General features: G+C 42.6%; 1 protein-coding gene and 1 pseudogene across 1 annotated transcript in view; one reads left to right on the forward strand and one right to left on the reverse strand.

Annotated features, from left to right (window-relative positions):
• The window catches only part of LRRK1 (leucine rich repeat kinase 1), a 135,103-nt gene that overhangs the window by 65,244 nt on the left and 49,470 nt on the right, over positions 1-20,389 (reverse strand). The window contains 3 exon segments of the mRNA XM_005888961.3: positions 13,031-13,179; positions 13,594-13,773; positions 19,058-19,229. Of these exon segments, the coding sequence (XP_005889023.2) occupies positions 13,031-13,179; positions 13,594-13,773; positions 19,058-19,229 (501 nt within the window).
• LOC102283444 (phosphatidylinositide phosphatase SAC2-like) lies at positions 1,633-8,226 on the forward strand (annotated as a pseudogene).

The raw sequence follows: 20,389 nt of genomic DNA on the forward strand, positions 1-20,389 counted from the left end.
CTGTAGCACACCAGGCTCCTGCGTCCTCCACTATCTCCCAGTTTGCTAAAATTCATGTCCAATGAGTCAGTGATGCTGTTTAACCATTTAATCCTCTGCCACACCCTTCTTCTCCTGCCCTCAATCTTTCCCAGCAATGGGGGCTCTTTGCATCAGGTGGCCAAAGTATTGGAGTTTCAGCTTCAGCATCAGTCTTTCCAATGAATATTCAGGGTTGATTTTCTTTAGGACTGACTGGTTTGATTTCCTTGTTGTCAAAGGGATTCTCAAGAGTCTTCTCCAGCACCACAATTTGAAAGCATCAATTGTTTGGCACTCAGCCCTCCTTATGGTCCAACTTTCACATCTGTACATGACTACTGGAAAAACCATAGCTTTGACTATATGGACTTTTGTAAGCAAAGTGATGTCTGTACTTTTTTTCTTTCTTTATGTATATATATATATATATATACACACACACACATATAAAAACATATATATATATACATATATACACATATACACATATATACAAGCTGGCATCAAGATTGCCGGAGAAAATACCAATAACCTCAGATATGCAAATGAAAGTGAAGTGAAAATGAAAGTCACTCAGTCATGTCTATTTTACTCCATGGACTATACAGTCCATGGAATTCTCCAGGCCAGAATACTAGAGTGGGTAGCCCTTCCCTTCTCCAGAAGATCTTCCCAACCCAGGGATCAAACCCAGGTCCCTTGCATTACAGACAAATTCTTTACCAGCTGAACCACCAGGGAAGCCCAAGAATCCTGGAGTGGGTAGCTTATCCCTTCTCCAGCAGAGCTTCCTGACCCAGTAATCGAACTGGGGTCTCCTACATTGCAAGCGGATTCTTTACCAATTAAGCTATCAGGGAAGCCCTAATGGCAGAAAATGAAGAGGAACTAAAGAGCCTCTTAATGAAGGTGAAAGAGGAGAGTGAAAAAGCTGGCTTAAAACTCAACATTAAAAAAACTAAGATCATGGCATCTGGTTCCATCACTTCATGGTAAATAGATGGGGAAAAAATGGAAACAATGACAGATTTTATTTTCTTGGGCTCCAAAATCACTGTGGACATTGACTGCAGCCATGAAATTAAAAGATGCTTGCTCCTTAGAAGTAAAGTTACGACAAACTTAGAATATTAAAAAGCAGAGACATCACTTTGTTGACAAACGTCCATATGGTCAAAGCTAGTCATGTATGGATGTAAGAGTTGGACCATAAAGAAAGCTGAGTGCTGAAGAATTGATGCTTTTGAACTGTGGTGCTGGAGAAGACTCCTGAGAGTCCCGTGGACAGTGAGATCAAACTCATCAATCCTAAAGGAAATCAATCCTGAACAGCCATTGGAAGGACTGATCCTGAAGCTGAAGCTCCAACACCTTGGCCACCTGATAGAAGAACTGACTCTGGAAAAGACCCTGATGCTGGGAAAGACTGAAGGCAGAGGAGAAGGGGACAGCAGAGGATGAGATGGTTGGATGGCATCATTGACTCAATGGACATAGGTTTGAGCACACTCTGGGAGATAGTGGGGGACAGGGAGGCCTGGCATACTGCAATCTATGGGGTTGCACAGTCGGATATGACTGAGTGAACAACAACAAAATAGTTGACTTACAATGTTTCAGGTACGCAGGAAGGTGGCTCATTTATACATATACACATATATTATTTTTGAGATTATTTTCCATTATAGGTTATTACAAGATACTAAGTATAGTTCCCTGTGCTATACAGTAAACCTTTGTTTCTTGTTCTATATCTATTTTAACTTAGAAATCTAGCATTTTAGTCATACTAAGGCAAACAAGTGGAATCAAAATGTCATAAATTTTTTAGTTAGGCAAAAATTCATGTTTCCTAAAATATATATATTATACATACAATTTATATATATGTATACAAAAGTTTTCTGCAATGCTTTATAAAGACTTGAGAAAGAACATAAAAAAAGAGAGATGGAGAAATTGAAAAACATAAAATGAAATGGCAGTACTTAATATGAAATAGAAAAAGTGAAACAAACTGCATAAAAGATCATCATAGTCCAGTTGTTTTTAAACATGGCTCCTCATTAGAGATATATCTGGCACTCTGGAGGAAAAAAGCAATACTTGGGCCTTTGTATTTTTTAAAAAAATTCCAAGAAAATTCTGATATGAATCTGGGTTTTAAAAAGAGATTACAGGTTTTGCTATTAAGTGGTAATTTTGGTGATACAAAATTCTATTACTTTTCTGTTGACCAATCATGATACAATGGTATTTAATGAATAATAGTTACATAATCACAATAGTAAAAGATGTTTATCAGTTTCACAATCAATAGCCAGACGAAAAGTAAAAGATAATTATAACTGCATGCCATAATGGGAACATGACTAACCTAACAATATAAAATAATCACACACAATTTGGCAGTGGTGGGGGGGGCGGTCAAGGAGAGTGCTGTGGTCAGCAGAAGTGCATACATGTATATTTCCATCCGCTCAGCCAGTCTATGTCTTTTGGTTGGTACATTTAATCCATTTCCATTTAAGGTAATTATCGATATGAATGATCCTATTACCATTTTCTTAATTGTTCTGGGCTTATTTTCTGTAGGTCTTTTCCCTCTCCTGTGCTTTCTGCCTAGGGAAGTTCTTTTAGCATTTGTTGTAAAGTTGGTTTGGTGTTGCTGAATTCTCTTAAATTTTGCTTGTCTGTAAAACTTTAGATTTCTCCATCAAATCTGAAGGAGAGTCTTGCTGGGTAGTCTTTCTTGGTTGCAGGTTCTTCCCTTTCATCACTTTAAATGTATCGTGCCATTCCCTTCTGGCTTGTAGAGTTTCTGTTGAGAAATCAACTGATAACCTGATGGGAGTTCCCTTGTATGCTATTTGTCATTTTCTCTTTGTTGCTTTTAATGTTTTATGTTCATCTTTAATGTTTGTCAGCTTGATTACCATGTTTCTCAGTGTGTTCTTCCTTGGGTTTCTCTTTCCTGGGACTCTGTGCTTCCTGGACTTGGCTGACTATTTCCTTTCCCATGTTCAGGAAGTTTTCTTCAGCTATGGGTGGGCAATAGTCCTTGTGATCGCAAAGAGTCGGATACAACTTAGCGACTAACACGTAACACTTTCAGAGGTCTGTTACGCTGTCTTCATTCTCTTTCATTCTTTCTCCTATATTTTGTTCTGCAGCAGTGATTTCCACCATTCTGTCCTCCAGGTCACTTAACTGTTCTTCTGCCTCAAATATTCTGCCATTGATTCCTTCTAGCTCATCTTTGTATGTTCTTTAGCTCTTCTAGCTCTTTGGCAAACACTTCTTGCGTCTTCTTCATTCTGTTTCTGAGATAACCTTCACTATCATTATTCTGAATTCTTTGTCTGAATGGCTGCATATCTCCACTTCAGTTAGTTGCTTTTTTTTGGGGGGGTGGGTTATATTGTCCCTTCATCTGGGACATACATCATTCTATGCTATTTCATCCTGATTAACTTTCTGTAAGGTGGTTTTTATTCTAGCTGCTGTGGGACTGTGGTTCTTCTTGTTTCTTCTGTCTGCCCTCTGGTAGATGAATCTAAGAGGCTTCTGTCGGCTTCTTGATGGGAGGGCCAGGGTGGGAAAAACTAGGTCTTGCTCTGGTGGGCAAGGCCTTGCACAGTAAAGCTTTAATCCAATTATCTGCTGATGGATGGAGCTGACCACCATCCCTGATAGTTGTTTGGCCTGGGACCCAGCCCTGGGGTCTACAAACTCTATGGCAGAGTTAATGGGGACCTCCAAGAGTGTTTATTTCAAGGGGGACCTTCCAGGACTGCTGCTGCAGTGCCCTTGTCCCTGTGGTGAACCCCTCCTGACCTAGGAGACACCCCACCCCAGCAGGTAGTTTTGGTCCAGCCTCCTGTATGGGTCATTTCTCCTTTCTTCTGGGTCTGGATGCATGCAAGATTTTATTTTGCCCTCCAAAACTGGAGTCTCTGTTTCCCCCAGTTCTATGGAAATCCTGCAGTCAAGTCCCACTGGCCTTCAAGGTCATATTTCATAGGGATTCCCAGTCCCTTTGTTGGATCCCCAATCTGGGAAGCCTGACACAGGGCTTAGAACCTTGACAGCAGTGGGAGAACTTTGGTGTTATCGTTCTCCAGTTTGTGGATCACCCATTCAGCAGGTATGGGGTTTGATTTTAACGTGTTGTGTCCCTTCTACCATCTTGGTGTGGCTTCTTCTTTGTCTTTGGACATGGGGTATCCTTTTTTGGTGGGTTCCAATGACCTCCTGTTGATGGTTGTTCAAAAGCTGGTTGCAATTTTGGTGCTTTTATCGGAGGAGATAAGCGCACATCCTTCTACTCTACCATCTTGAACCAGAACTGATATCTCTGCTTTTTAATACACTGTCTAGAGTTGTCATAGCTTTCCTTCCAAGGAGCAAGCATCTTTTAATTTCATGGCTGCAGTCAATGTCCACAATGATTTCTGAGCCCAGGAAAACAAAGTCTGTCACTGTTTCCACTTTTTCCTCTTCTATTTGCCATGAAGTGATGGGACTGGATGCCATGATCTTCGATTTTTGAATGCTGGGTTTCAAGCCAGCTTTTTAACTCTTATCTTTCACCTTCATTCAGCCCTGGGATTTCTTTGGAGGGAATGATGCTGTAGCTGAAACTCCAGTATTTTGGCCACCTCATGCAAAGAGTTGACTCATTGGAAAAGACTCTGATGCTGGGAGGGATTGGGGGCAGGAGGAGAAGGGGACGACAGAGGATGAGATGGCTGGATGGCATCACTGACTCAATGGACGTGAGTCTGAGTGAACTCTGGGAGTTGGTGATGGACAGGGAGGCCTGGCGTGCTGCGATTCATGGGGTCGCAAAGAGTCGGACACAACTGAGCGACTGAACTGAACTGAACTGAAGAGGTTCTTTAGTTCCTCTTCACTTTCTGCCATTAGAGCAGTATCATCTGCATATCTGAGGCTATTGATATTTCCTCCAGCAGTCCTGATTCTAGCTTGAGCTACATCCAGCCCAGCATTTTGAATGATGTACTCTGTATATGTTAAATAAGCAGAGCAACAATATACAGCCTTGTCATACTCCTTTCCCAATTTTGAACCAGTCCATTGTTCCATGTCTGTTTCTAACTACTGCTTTGTGACCTGCATACAGATTTCTCAGGAGGCAGGTAAGGTGGTCTAGTACTCCCTTCTCTTCAAGAATTTTCCACAGTTTGCTGTGACCCACATAGTCAAGGACTTCAGCGAAATAGAAAAGAAATAGAAATGTATGTAATCAAAAAGGGGCTTCCCAGGTGGTGCTAGTGGTAAAGAACCCACCTGTCTATGCAGGAGATGTAAGAAACAAGGGTTCAATCCCTGAGTCGGGAAGATACCCTGGAGAAGGGCATGGCAACTCACTCCAGTATTCTTGCCTGGAGAATTCCATGGACAAAGGAGCCCGGCGGGCTATAGTCCCTAGGTTTACAAAGAGTCAGCCACGATTGAAGGGACTTAGCACACATGCATAATCCAAAAGATGGAAGGCATAAACCAATATGACAGGTCCTGCAAAAATGTGAATTAGGTGTGTTCCTCTTTCAAGAGACATACTCTCAGTTGGGATTAAAAACTCATTGCTGTTTACAAGAAATACACCAAAGACAAAGACAAAACTGAAAATACAGGCAGTCACTACAGGCACTGGGTTTGGTGCAGACTGCTCTGACTGTGCAGTAACGACTGACAGAACAGGCGGCACTGACTAGCCGCGCACGCCTCGGGGCTCCTCCCCGCCCAGCCTCAGGGCCAAGCCTGAAGCGGCAACCTGGCAGTGACTTTCCAGATCCTTCTCCTTTGCGCAGGTTAAAGTTTCTGTAAGGCTGTATTTGCTCTGTAAATCACTGCTTTTCTAAAGCCTCCTGTTCGTGTAGCCTGATGACTGTTGCGGGGGTGGGGCTGCGTGAGGGGCTGGAGGCATCGTGGCAGGAGGGGTATCTGACTGGCTGCCCTTCCTCCAGGCGTGGGGGAGGGGAAGCACCCGAAGAGCTTTCCTTTCTGTTCTTGTCTTTTTTTTGAAAAAGGTCTGGGTTTTTTTTCTGTTGTCATTTTTGTTTTTTTCTGTTTAAGTTGGGTGGAGGGTGGTGGAGAGGAAAATAACTGAAGCTTGCTGCTAAGTTGCTTCAGCCGTGTCTGACTCTGTGCGACCCCATAGAGGGCAGCCCACCAGGCTCCCCCTCCCTGGGATTCTCCTGGACTGGGTTGCCATTTCCTTCTCCAGTGCATGAAAGTGAAAAGTGAAAGTGAAGTTGCTCAGTCGTGTCTGACTCTTAGCAACCCCTTGGACTGCAGCCTACCAGGCTCCTCTGTCCATGGGATTTTCCAGGCAAGAGTACTGGAGTGGGGTGCCATTGCCTTCTCCATTTACTGAAGCTTATACTTTGGTAAAATGTGTGGGTGGGGGAAGGGCAGACATTTTTCTCAACTGCCTGTTATATGCCAAGTGCTTTTCCTTCTGGACTTGATGCTTTTGACTAAGATCATGTTTGACAGACGTAAATATTAGTGTCAAAATAGAAGCTAGGATGAAGTAACACTAATTAGTAGGTGTAGAATTTATTTCAAATTACATGTCATGACATAATTTTTATGGCTTGGCTCAAGAGACAGTTTTAAGAGCACATCCTCACTGATGCTACATTACTGCTTTCTAACCATCTACTTCGTGGCCTGTTACGATGATGAAAGTTGACAAAGTAAACCAGTATCAACAACTAAATCTGGTAGATCTGGGAAAAATAGAAATAGGTCCTGAACCCACTCTTTGGTTAGCCAAATTTGTCCTGCATGAGATGGCACTGAAGATATACAGAAGCAAGTGGCTGTTATCACACACTGAGAGCTGTAATGCACAATCCAGAAGAGGATGGAAAAGATACCCTTCAGTACATTGCAGAGATGCTGCAGATCACCAAGCAAGCCATGAGATTAGGTGTACCTATAATAGAGAGAAAGCTTGAGAGAAAAATCAGTAAACCTCACAAAGACATCATTGGCATCAGTTCTCAAAACTAAGGCTCTTTGGCCCAGGTGAAAAGTTGTTAATGAGTAAATTTTCATCTCTAAATAAAAAAGTGATACAGACCAAATTCATTGTAAATACTGGTAATCTATGAAAGTTCAGAAATCTTACAAACTCTGAAATGAAAGTTAACTTTCTAAAACCAAACTTAAAAGTAAATCTTTAGAAATCAGATAGTTGTCTTGAAACCATGGAAAACACAAGTGTGATGGATAATAAAGCCCAGGCAGAGTCAGATGGAGAAATGTCTTCAGATAATGACTCATACCACTCTGATGAATTCCATACAAATTCTAAGTCTGATGAAGACAGGCAGCTAGCTAACTCTTCAGAGAGTGCAGGGACAGCAGACTATTTCTTCCTAACTGTGGTATTATTGCTTCAGCACCTCAATTAGGTAGAAGATCTTAGTTTACTAGAAGCACTGATATTAGCATTCATGTTCCTTCAGAGGTTACTATTGCTCATGAACGTGGGCTTGGAAAAGGCCATGAGTCTTCTTTGAAGAAAAGTCCTTCTGCTGACATCATATACACGTTGACTGGCTTTGCCAAGCCTGTGGATATTTGCTGCCACAGATTTGTTCAAGATGCACAAAACAAAATGACCAAGCTATCAGAAACCAGATCTGTTTCTCAGCAGGATAGGAAGAAAGGAAATCAAATGACTAATCAAGTTTCTCATGAAGAAATTCAATTGAATCAATGGAAACAGATACCTTCTCCACCATCTCAATTAGATGTGTCTTTTTCTGCAACAGGCCCACAGTTTGTGTCAGTTGAACTAGGGCATTCAGTTGTATCTCAAAAGACCACCGGCTCCAAATGCAGCATGCTTGAACTTGAGACAGGGCTTCATGTAACTCTTTCTCCTTCAGAGAGCTGTAGCAATAGGGCAGTCTCTCCCTTTGGAAAGGTTTGAAGTTTCACAGAACAGGTTGCTAATATTACCCAAGATGGATTAACCCAGGGGATAAAGTTTGCAGTGGCAAATGTTCAGAAGAGCCCTGTAGAGCCTGAAGTAGTTAAAGAAGTCCAACAAAATGAACTTTAAAATATATTTACTAACACCAGACATGAGTAACTCAGATTTAGTTTTTAGCCACACAGAATCCTGTGGTTTTCATTTAATCAAAAAAAAAAAAGTGTCACATAATCTGTACTGTCTTTGAATTTAAGTATCACAAATTCTAATTATGTTTATTTGGAAAGGTTCTAAAAGGAGATTAAACCTGAGCAGATTCCCAAATTATAGAGCTAGGACAATCGAAGTGCATCATCCTAGGGTGTGTAGACTTAAGTAGCTTATACACTGTAGGGGAAATGACAACCCACTCTGGTATCCTTGCCTGGAGAATCCCATGGACGGAGCAGCCTTGTGGGCTACAGTCCACGGGGGTCGCAAAGAGTCGGACACGACTGAGCGACTTCACTCACTCACTCACTCACACTGTAGGGAGGTTTGTCTCTTGAAAAATATTTCAGGAATAGATTACTTTGGAATGTAATAATCTTAAAGTTTTTTTGGAGTGGGCTGGGTGGGAAGAATGTATGAAATAGACACAAAGGGTGGACATGGATCCATTTAGGTAATTAGCATTTTTCATAATTTGTTTCTGTTCTGGCAGCTCATTTCTGTGTGTTATCTCTACAGGGGAAATACTTAGTTTAGTAACTTTCAAGTGTTACTAGTATGGAGTACCTGCTATTTACATTTTAACATAAAAAACTATTGCTTTAGCTTTTGATGCTTACCATTCCCTACAGAGTTAATTGAGGGCTAACGGCACTATATAGTCAAGAAACGTATGCCCATTTGATTCTAATTTTCCCCACATCCTACATAAACAAATTTAAAGTATTGCTGCCTTGTAAACCCCAAAGTCCAGGAGCATTAAGACTTGCCAGTCATAAAACCTGAGGTGTCAGATGTGAATATCAGAAACTATTAAGTTTGCTCTTTTCAGAATTATTTAGAATGTACACATATTGGATACTGGTAATGCCTGAAAGAAGTCTTCAAATTGTAATTTTTTGCAGAAGGCAGTCCATCACCTGGAGAAGGAAATGGCACCCCACTCCAGTGTTCTTGCCTGGAGAATCCCAGGGATGGAGGAGCCTAGTAGGCTGCAGTCCATGGGGTCGCACAGAGTCGGACGCGACTGCAGGGACTTAGCAGCAATAGCAGCAGCAGCAGTCCATCACATATTGTGTAAACTATCGTAACTATTTAAAATTTAGTCTGAAGCACGATTGTGCTAAAACTTTACGTTTTATGACTGTAACCTTGACCACATGGAACCAGGACCTCTTCTGTAAGCCCATCATTAAGAAAGTTGCATATCTTATTCCAAACAAGTATTGGTTTATCTGGCACCTTTAGAGCCTTATGCTATTGGAGTGATTCTCAGCTAAACATTATGTCTGTTGTAACTTTGACAAGTATATCCATTTTTGTAATTTATCAGTGGTATATCTGTTTTTGAAGTGTCAAATACTGTGACTATGCAAAATAAAATATCATTTTAATTTAAAGTGAAAAAACCACAGTGCTGTTTATAAGAAATACACCTAAGAAAAAGAAAAAACTGAATATAAAGGCTTGGAAAGCTTATACAAGGTGGATGCAAAGGAAAAAAGAGAAGTGTGGCCATGTGCAGAGCAGACAAACCCAATTTTAAGGAGAGAAGCTTTGACGGGGTTAAGGCAGATATTTGACATAATGAATAGGTCCAAATGGGTTATAAAGCCATAAACCAGGAGTACAAATGAAAAACTTTCAGAACTATATGAAGAACTAGATAAAAATCAGTAGATGAGGAAGCCAAGACTAAGAGATGTAAGGAACCAGATGGAGGTCCCAGAGCAGTGAGGCCTGGAGCCCAGATTAGAGCACAGCCAGGAAGCCTCCCACCAGAGCCCATCAACCAAATATTCAGAGATGATGTCAAGACGGTTTCAGTACAGAGAAAAGCCAAAGTGAATGAAGGAACAAACAAAATAAATCATGAAAAATAAATAAAATCTAGTGGTTCCTTGAGGACCTCTAGAATATATAAAACCCTGACTAGCCTGATTAAATTTAAAAGAGAAAAAGTAAAACTGTTCAACATCATAAATCAATATCATGAATGGAAATATAACTACAGACATAGAAGAAAATAATTACTGAAAAAGGTAAACGTAACATACCATGATGGCAAATTCAAAACTCTAAAGGAAATAGATGATTTTCTACCAAAATATAACCTCTTGAACTGCACATAAGCAAAAGCAGAGAACCTGAACTGACCAATGATTTCAAAAGATGTCTGAAAACAAAGACCTGCTTTATCTAATAAACCATTAGCAATAAATAATTCCTATGAAACTTCTCCAGACTGTAATAAAATGGGAAGTTCTCCAAGTCATTCTGTAAAGCTAACATTGTCTCATACCAAAATCTCAAAGACAATAGAAATAGAAAAGTATAGATCAATTACCTATAAATATAGAAGCAAACACTGTAAATAAAATATCAATAGGTCAAATCCATCCATAATAACACCAATTAACATTTATTACAAATTTCAATATTGGGTCAACACCTACAATCATTCATTAGAATGGCAAATTAAAGTAGAAAAACTATGTGAGTATATCCACAGCTGCTAATATAGATCCAATAAAATTCAGCAACTTTTCTTAATAAAAACCTAAGCAAAGAGGAATACATGGAAACTACCTAAATATATAGCAATAGTCTATTTACCAAAAATGCTGACGCCAAGACCTTTAAAATCAGGAACAAGAGAGACACATCTGCTCTTTTCAGATGATTCAACTTTTGACATTTCTGCTAATACATAATAAGCCATGAAATAAAGTTAAATAAATATTAGAAAAGACAAGACAAACCTGCTTTGAATTTGCAGATAACTTGATACATACCTAAACGTTTTGAGGAACTTCTCTGAAAACTATTAAAATTAATAAGAGAAGTTGGTAAGCGGATTGGGTAAAACAAATAAATAGAAGAGCTTTCCTTCATATCAGCAATGCTAAGTTGGACATGGGAAAGAATGATATACATTCCATTCAAACAATGGCAAAAACAATAAAAAATAAACAAAATAGGTTCAGGAAACCTTTATCAGGAAAACTATAAAATCCTGTTAAAGGACCTAAATGCAGCACAAGTCACCATGGAAGTTACCGGGGGAAATGCACAAAAGGGAAAAAACAAATGTCTGACAACAGTTAGGGTATTTTTGAAAAAAGCAAATAAGGAGTAGAAAACTTGCATTAACCAGTCGTAAGGTTTAAATAAAATGCCTGTAATCAAAACAGCGTGGCATTTGAACAGAAATAGATTTAAAGGCTAGTAGACCAGTGCAGAGAATCCCAAAATGTATATAAGTATATATTGGAAGAAATGGCAATGGTGACATTTTAATCCCGAAGGAAAATCAAAGTTTAGTTTAAAAATTGTGCTGGAATATTTGAAGAAAGGAAAGTTAGATTCCCTGCCTCAAACCACATACACAAAGAAATACCAGGAAAACTAGACCTAAAATGTAAAAAATAAAGAGTCAAAATGTATAAAAGACTCTAGGAGAATATTTACATAAAAGTGAGGGGGAAATGACTTTCTTATATAACCTAAATGCCATAAAGGAAAAGACAGGCATATTTGATTATATATTCACATATCTTTGTTATCTCAAAAGATAACAGACAAAAGACAAATAATGGATTGGGAAAAATATTGGTAACATCTGTGATAAACAAAAAAGGCTTAAAATCTCTAATATCAATAAGACGCTTCAAAATTAGAAGGAAAAGGTGAGTAATCCTTGAGAAAAATAATAAACTGTAACAGGCAACTCACATAAGAGGAGACACAAATAATTTATGAGGATATGCAAAGATGCTCAACATTATTAAGATATGAAATGTGGACATTAAAACAAGAAGATTCCATTTTTACCCATGAGAGTGATGAAAATTAAAATGCCCCTGGACATCCAGTGCTGGCCAGGGTGTGGGGAATAGAAATCCCCATGTCACACTGGTGAGAGTGTTGAGTCACCACAGCATTTGGGGAAGTGATTCCAAAGCAGTCCACTTTCAGGACTTTGATCTACATAAGAATTACCCTAGAAATCAGGCTATATCACAAGGGCAAAACCCAGAAATAATCCAAATGTCCACCACCAGGAAAAGGGCTGAATCAACTAAGCTATATTCACTCTAGATTTAAGGCACATATCAAAAAGAATGAGATACAGCTACATTGACTGAACGAGGGGAAGTCAGTGATGGAGTGCTCAATTTAAAAAGCCAAATTGAAGACAATGTAAATAATGCAATCCTATTTTTGTTATTAAAATGGTAAACTAACTAGAACTACTCCCCATATGTGTTTTTTCCCAGTTTTATTGAGCTATAATTGACATATGACATTGTGTAAGTTATGACATGTTGATCTAATACATTTATATATTGTACAACGATTACTACTGTAGCCTTAGCTAACACCTGTACCATGCCACTTAATTACTATTTCTTTTTGTGGTGAGAACATTTAAGATTTATTCTCTTAGAAACTTTCATGTATATAATACAGTGTTATTAGCTGCAATCACAGTGCTACACATTAGATCTCCGGGCTTATTTATCATACGGCTGAAGTGACCAACACTCCAGCTATATGACCAACATCTTCCCATGTGCCCCACCCCTCAGGCCTTGTCCTACTGTTTCCACAGTTTGGCTTTTTTAGTTTCCACCTATAAGTAAAAACATACAGTGCTTATCTTTCTCTGACTTCTTTCACTTGGCATAATGTCCTCAAAGTCCATCCACGTTGTTACAGATGGAACCATGTCCTTCTTTCTCGTGGTTGAAGAATCGTCTGCTATATGTAAACACTACCTCTTCCTTATCCATCCATCCACAGACAAAGACTACTCACCATTTTTCCCGGACAACTGCTGGGCAAGGCGCTTGCTTCAACAAAATACTTCCTGAGGAGATGTTTGCTGGGGTCAGGACTGTCCAGTAAAATGTAGGAGCAGAAAAAGGCTCCATGCCGAATCAGGAAGATGGCAATATCTTCATTCCCTACAGGACAGAAAGCAGAGTGCTCAGGGCATTCGGGACACAGAGCGTGTCATGGTTGTCCAAAAGGCCAGACATGCACGTGAAACGAAAATGAGAAGGGCGTGAAACTGCTGAACGTCTCTGTTGCCTCCCTTGCCTCCACAGGTGCCTGTCAGTGAGAGCACTTGTGTGGGGCTTTGCCCTCTGCAGCACCTCCGAGGGGAGTCGCATCTGCCGTGGTTGGTCCCTGGCACTGAAATCCCCTCGCAGGAGGGAGTCGGCGGAAGGAAGGAGGACGCAGATCTTTTGAAGAAGAAGCCAAGAACAGAGCTGCGAAACTCCACGCAGGCCACCGGAGAGCCAAAGGTGAGTGTGACGGGCGGGCCCGCGTCTCTACAGGACAAAGGCTCTCGCAGGAGGCTGACTGGGACCCACCTGACTTGATGGCCGCGTACAGCGGCAGGCGTACGATGACAGGGAACTCGTTCTTCCTGACTGCGTAGCTCTCCGGGTCGGCCCCGTAGGTCAGGACCAGGAGCTTCACCACTGCCAGGTGCCCCTGCTGGCAGGCCAAGGCCAGCATCCAGTTCAAGAGCCGCTGGGGGCTGCAGGGACCTGCACGGATGACGGGACAGAGCGTGGCTGAAGGGACAGTTGTTGCTGCTCTGAAATCCCCTCCAGCCACGGCCCTGTTTCCCGCTGAAAGTCGCTTATGTCCAGTTGACAGTGTCTATGGAACAGCCCCCCTGAACTGCATATGACATTTCCCCACATCACTATAAACCCACCTGCCCATCAAATAACACCTGCTGGGGAAAAGGAGCATTCAGGACAGCACAAGCAGTGAGATCGTGATGAAAAATGTGTGTGTGGAAGTAAGACTAGTTAGAACTACCTACCCTCAGAGCTGCAGAATTCTCTCCAGGTGGTAGGACAGTGAGATGCCCTTACTCTCTGCCTCATCCCCAGCCCTGACTGCAGCCCTGGAGCAGCGTCACACACAGGGACACAGGTTTTGGAGACAGGTGACATAGGATTAAAATATTTCAGCTGTGTCATCTGGGGCAAATTTCTTATCCTCTCTGTGGCTCAGTTTACCCATAAGTAAAACGGGAAGAGGAACACCCTGCCTTCCAAGTTTAATGTGAGGATTAAATGACATTGTGTATGTCAAGTACTTGATTCAATAAACTGTCACAACATCTGACAAGTGCCTGATATAACTCATTGTGGTATGTCATTATGTTCTTAGAGTAATAACACTTTCTGCTTTCCCGAATTATCTGTAATATAAATATACCACTTTCATAAGTTAAAAAACACTTTGGTGAAGAAACAGATCAGCCCAAAACTTAAGAGAACTGCTCCCTAAAAGAACTGCCTACTTAATTCCAGGATGAAATAACACACTGAAGGAACAGGGACAGCATAGGCTGAAATGTCACAGTATCTTCAAGTTCAAAGTAATGCAAGGTCTTTTGGATCTGGCTGCCATGGAAAAATGATCTCATCCCCCACGTGGACACTTCCCAATTGCATCATAACACTCATTTCCAGAGGTGGAGAGTTCTCAGGAACCAAAGTGCTCTGGGGCCTGGAGAGAGTGCCTCTCTCTGTGTCATAGGAAATTGACCAGGAAATGGGGTGAGGTAGAGAAGGCAAGAATTAAAACCCAGTACACAAGGTACCTGGCATCATGTCTGGGGTGCAGCGGGTGCTAAATAAATATCCTTTCTTTGCCCTCAATTGATGACTAAAATGAACAATTCAAAGGAGGAGGTACATGAGCAGAAAACAAATTACCCCTAACTCAGTTACAACCAGATATCCAGCTGTGAGAACTGCGGTTGTCATGCTACTAACTTCTGCTGAGGATGGAGTCGTCAGTCTCAGGAGGCAGGCCCTGTATTTCACAGTCATCATTTTAATATGAGGAGACCAAAGCTCAGGGACAGTGGGGAACTTGCTGAAGCTCCGACAGTTGGTAAATGGCAAAGTCAAGCCTTAAGTTCTGCTTTACCCGCAACCAAAGGGTACTATCTTAACCATACAAACCCCTGTGTGTATTCTTTGAGGCCCAAATCCAGCTCAAAGAGCCCCATTTTGGTTTCCATCTTTCCACCTCCTCTCTCTCGTCAGCCCTGCTGAGCTACAAGACCAGAAATTACATAACGATGTCCTTCGAATGATGTTCATAATTACACAGTGATGTACCCGCCCACCATGGACCTCTCCTCCCTCCTCTTCTTGGACCCACCCTTGTTCTCCAGCTGCCTCTTATCTTACCTTACTCCTGACAAGGGCCACCCTCCCTTCAGGCTGGGAACCCCCAGAGGACCAGACACTGTTCTGCCCATCTCTGCATCCCAACAGGGCTCAGCACAGTGCCCTGAACTCTTTCAGTCCCACTAGCTCTGTCCCAAGTCGAATTAAAGACAGGACACCCCAGGAGCTGCTGAAAACCATGCCCAGCTCCAACATACTCAGGTCCAGCCAAGCTCCCTGCTCTGCAAAGCAGGCAAACCAGGCTCTTCCCTTGCTTGTCTGCCAAGTAAACCCTACTCAGTCTGCAAAGCCCAGTTGAGATGTCAACTCCTTCTGAAGACCTCAGCCTGCACGCAAACAAGACCATCCCCTGATGTGTGGTCACAAACGACTGTGTAGACATTTCAACCTCTGCATGGTTACACCACACAGTTACTCTTTTCTGCCTCAATTTCCTCTGCTGTACCAGGAGCTACTAAAGGGCTGGGACCACCTTTTTTAAAAGCCTCTGTGTCTTTCAGGTTCTGTAGTGTGTCCAGTACTTGGCAAATGCTCAATAAATGTAAGCTGTCCAATGAGGGAGTCAGCTGGCATAGACTCTTTGGGGCAAGAACAGAGCTACTCTTGGGGATTCCTGAGGAGAAAGAATCAGTCACTGGCACCTCAGGGGCTCCTCTCTGTCTTCCTATACCTTGCTTAACCCAATCTGTGTCTATGGGCCCTAACAGTGCCCTGATTTCTGTTCAAAAACTCATTCTTCCTCCAGGCGTATGAGGGCATGCCAGCTTGGGACCAAATCTGAGCACAAAGCTACCTCAAAGGACACAGTCAGACACTCCCTTAACAGTGAAAAAAAAAAAAAAGAAAAGTGAAAGTCATTCAGTCGTGTCTGACTCTTTGCAACCCCATGGACTATACAGCCCATGGAATTCTCCAGGCCAGAATACTGGAGTGGGTAGCCTTTCCCTTCTCCAGGAGATCTTCCCAACCCAGGGATTGAACCCAGGTCTCCCGCATTGCAGGCAGATTCTTTGCCAGCTGAGCTATAAGGGAAGCCCAAGAATACTGGCGTGGGTAGCCAATCCCTTCTCCAGGGGATCTTCCCGATTCAGGAATCAAACTGGGGTCTCCTGCATTGCAGGCAGATTCTTTACCAAGTGAACTATCAGGGAAGCCCTTAACAGTACTACTGCATAGTTTGTGGTGTGTATGTGTGTGTGTGTGTGTGTGTGTGTTAGTTGCTCAGTTGTGTCCGACCCGTTGCAACCCATAGCCTGAGGCCCGTCAGGCTCCTCTGTCTGTGGGACTTTCCAGGCAAGGATCCTGGAGTGGGCTGCCATTTCATAATTTGTGGGGTCCCATGTAAAACTTAAAATGGGGTCCCTTGATTAAAAACTATTACAAATTTCAAGAGGGTAATGCAGAGTGTAGTGGGCTTCCCAGGTGGCGCTAGTGGTAAAGAATATGTTTGCCAATGCAGGAGACCTTAAAGACGTGGGTTTGGTCCCTGGGTCGGGAAGATCCCCTGGAGGAGGGCATGGCAACCCACTCCAGTATTCTTGCCTGGAGAATCCCACGGAAAGAGGAGCCTGGCAGACTACAGTCATAGGACTGCAGACACTTGGACACAACTGAAGCGACTTAGCAGGCATGCTCACAAACCAAGTGTGGGGCCCTTCTAAGTACGGGGCCCTGTGAGACTGCATTGTCACATACCCATGAAGCTGGCCCGACTCCCTTGCAACATTCTAACTCCCAAAGACCACTGCTAAGACAATGCCTCAGCCTATAGCTGTAGCAATAACTGTAACAGATCCAAGGCCATTATAGGAAACCAAAGGAGACCAGGATTTCTGAGTCTACCAGAGAAAAAATTACTTGTTATTAAGAAAGCAACATAGCAAGGAACATCCAGACAATGTAATATTATTCAGTGATAAAATACGTGTGTGTGTGTGTGTGTGTGTGTGTGTGTGTATGAGCTCTCAAGTCATGAAAAGACATGGAGGAAACTGGAATGCATACTGCTAAGTGAAGCAGTCTATCTGAAAAGGCTACATACCATATGAACCCAACTATATGTCATTCTGGAAAAGGCATAGTTTTGGGCTCTAAAATCACTGCAGATGGTGATTGCAGCCATGAAATTAAAAGATGCTTACTCCTTGGAAGGAAAGTTATGAGCAACCTAGATAGCATTTTCAAAAGCAGAGACATTACTTTGCCAACAAAGGTCCGTCTTGTCAAGACTATGGTTTTTCCAGTGGTCATGTATGGATGTGAGAGTTGGTCTCTGAAGAAAGCTGAGCACTGAAGAATTGATGCTTTTGAACTGTGGTGTTGGAGAAGACTCTTGAGTCCCATGGACTGCAAGGAGATCCAACCAGTCCCTTCTGAAGGAGATCAGCCCTGGGATTTCTTTGGAAGGAATGATGCTAAAGCTGAACTCCAATACTTTGGCCACCTCATGCGAAGAGTTGACTCATTGGAAAAGACTCTGATGCTGGGAGGGATTGGGGACAGGAGGAGAAGGGGATGACAGAGGATGAGATGGCTGGATGGCATCACCAACTCAATGGACGTGAGTTTGAGTGAACTCTGGGAGATGGTGATGGACAGGGAGGCCTGGTGTGCTGTGATTCATGGGGTCACAAAGAGTCAGATACAACTGAGCGACTGAAATGAACTGAACCAAACCAAACTGATGAAGACAGTAAAGAGACCAGTGGTTGCCAGGAGCTGAGAAAGAGATGAACAGGTGGAACAGGAGGGCAGTGAAATTATTCTGCGTGATACAGTAATGGTCCATATACGTCATCACACATTTGTTAACAGTCAGAATATACAACCCGAGTACAAACTATGAGCTCACGTTAGTAATAACACATCAATATCGGTTCGTTCATCAATCTTAACAACTGTACCATTCTCATACAAAACATCAATAATAGGGAAACTGTAGAGGGTGGCATATGAGAATTCTTGGTACTTGCTCAACAACTTTTCTTTAAACCTAAAACTGCTTTAAAGAATACCCCCAGATTTCTGGATCTGGATTGGTAAACAGTGTGAGGACATAAACATTTTGGAGTGAAGCACCCCACCCCCAATGTCTGTCTGGTTCCTAGGAAAAGAGGGTCCCCGAAGGACTTCCCTCGTGGTCCAGTGGTTAAGAATCTGCCTTCCAATGCAGAGGATGCTGGTTCAATCCCTGGTTGGAGAACTAACTCCACATGCTGTGGGGCAGCTGAGCAGGTGTGCCACAACTGGGCAGAAGCTTGCGTGCAGCGACAGGGGTCCTTCATGCCACAACCAAGGCTCAATGAAGCCAAACAAATGAGGAAATAAGTATTTTTTCAAAAAGAGGGTCCCTGAGCAGGGGTGAAGAACCCACACCCTGGGACTTACCTGGCAAAATGAGTGAAGTGGCTCAGTCGTGTCCGACTCTTTGCAACCCCATGGACGGTAGCCCACCAGGCTCCTCTGTCCATGGGATTTTCCAGGCTAGAGTACTGGAGTGGTAGCCATTTCTTTCTCCAGGGGATCTTCCCACCCCAGGGATCAAACTCAAGTCTCCCGCACTGCAGGTGGGTGCTTTACCGTCTGAGCCACCAGGGAAGCAAAGCCTCTTTACCTGGCAAAGACTCGAGTAGCTCCTGAACGACATCAGTGTGCCCAAACTGTGCTGCCACCACGGCAGGGTTGTCGTCAGTGGGCTCCGTCGGTAGCTCTACCAGCCTCTCAGTGAGAAGATACCGGACGGTCTCCAGGTCACCATGGGCTGCAGAGATACTCAGGAGCTGGCCCTGGTCAAAACAGAGCAGGGACAAGACATCAGCACGAAGAGTGCTGTTGGGAACTGCCAAGAGAATCGACTCTAAAGGCTCACCAAGCCCACGGGCAAGTCTGGGACTGTGCTGCCCAGGATGGCAGGACCAGTCACGTGTGGCTGTTAAGGCTTGAAACATGGCTCATGCAAAGTGAGATGTGCTGAAAATATAAAATCATATGTGATTTCAAAGTTCATTCAGTTTCTCAGTCATGTCTGACTCTTTGCGACCCTAAGCAGCATGCCGAGCTTCCCTGTCACACCAACTCCTGGAGCTTGCTCAAACTCATGTCCATCGAGTCAGTGATACCATCCAACCATCTCTTCCTCTGTTGTCCCCTTCTCCCCCTGCCTTCAGTCTTTCCCAGCATCAGGGTCTTTTTCAGGTGATTTCAAAGACTTACTACAAAAACGGTAAACTATCTTGTCAATATTTTCTGGGGCTCTAAAATCACAGTGGATACTGACTGCAGCAAAGAAAATTAAAACACACTTGTCCCTAGGAAGGAAAGCTATGACAAATCTAGACAGTGTATTAAAAAGCAGAGACATGTTTTGCTGACAAAGGTCCATATAGTCAAACCTATGGTTTTTCCAGTTGTCATGTATGGATGTGAGAGTTGGACCATAAAGAAGGCTGAGCGCTGAAGAATTGATGCTTTCAAATTGTGGTGCTGGAGAAGACTCTTGAGAGTCCCTTGGACTGCAAAGAGATCAAACCAGTCAATCCTGAAGGAAATCAGTCCTGAATAATCACTGGAAGGACTGATGATGTAGCTGAAGCTCCAATACTTTGGGCACCTGATGCAAAGAGCCAACTCATTCCAAAAGACCCTGATGCTGGAAAGATTTAACGCAAAAGGAGAAGGAGGCAGCAGATGGTTAGATAACCTAGACAGTATCACCAACCCAAGAGATTTGAGTTTGAGCAAGCTCTGAGAGATAGTGAAGGACAGGGAAGCCTGGTGTGCTGCAGTCCATGGGGTTGCAAAGAGTCAGACATGACTTACTGACTGAAAAACAAAAACAATCTTGTCAATAATTTTTACATTGATTATATGTTGAAATGATAATCTTTAATATATTCTAGTTAAATAAAACAGAGTATTAAAGTTTACTGTTTTGTGAAATTTGACC

Source organism: Bos mutus, chromosome 21 (assembly GCF_027580195.1).
Source record: "Bos mutus isolate GX-2022 chromosome 21, NWIPB_WYAK_1.1, whole genome shotgun sequence".
Taxonomy (NCBI): Eukaryota; Metazoa; Chordata; class Mammalia; order Artiodactyla; family Bovidae; genus Bos; species Bos mutus.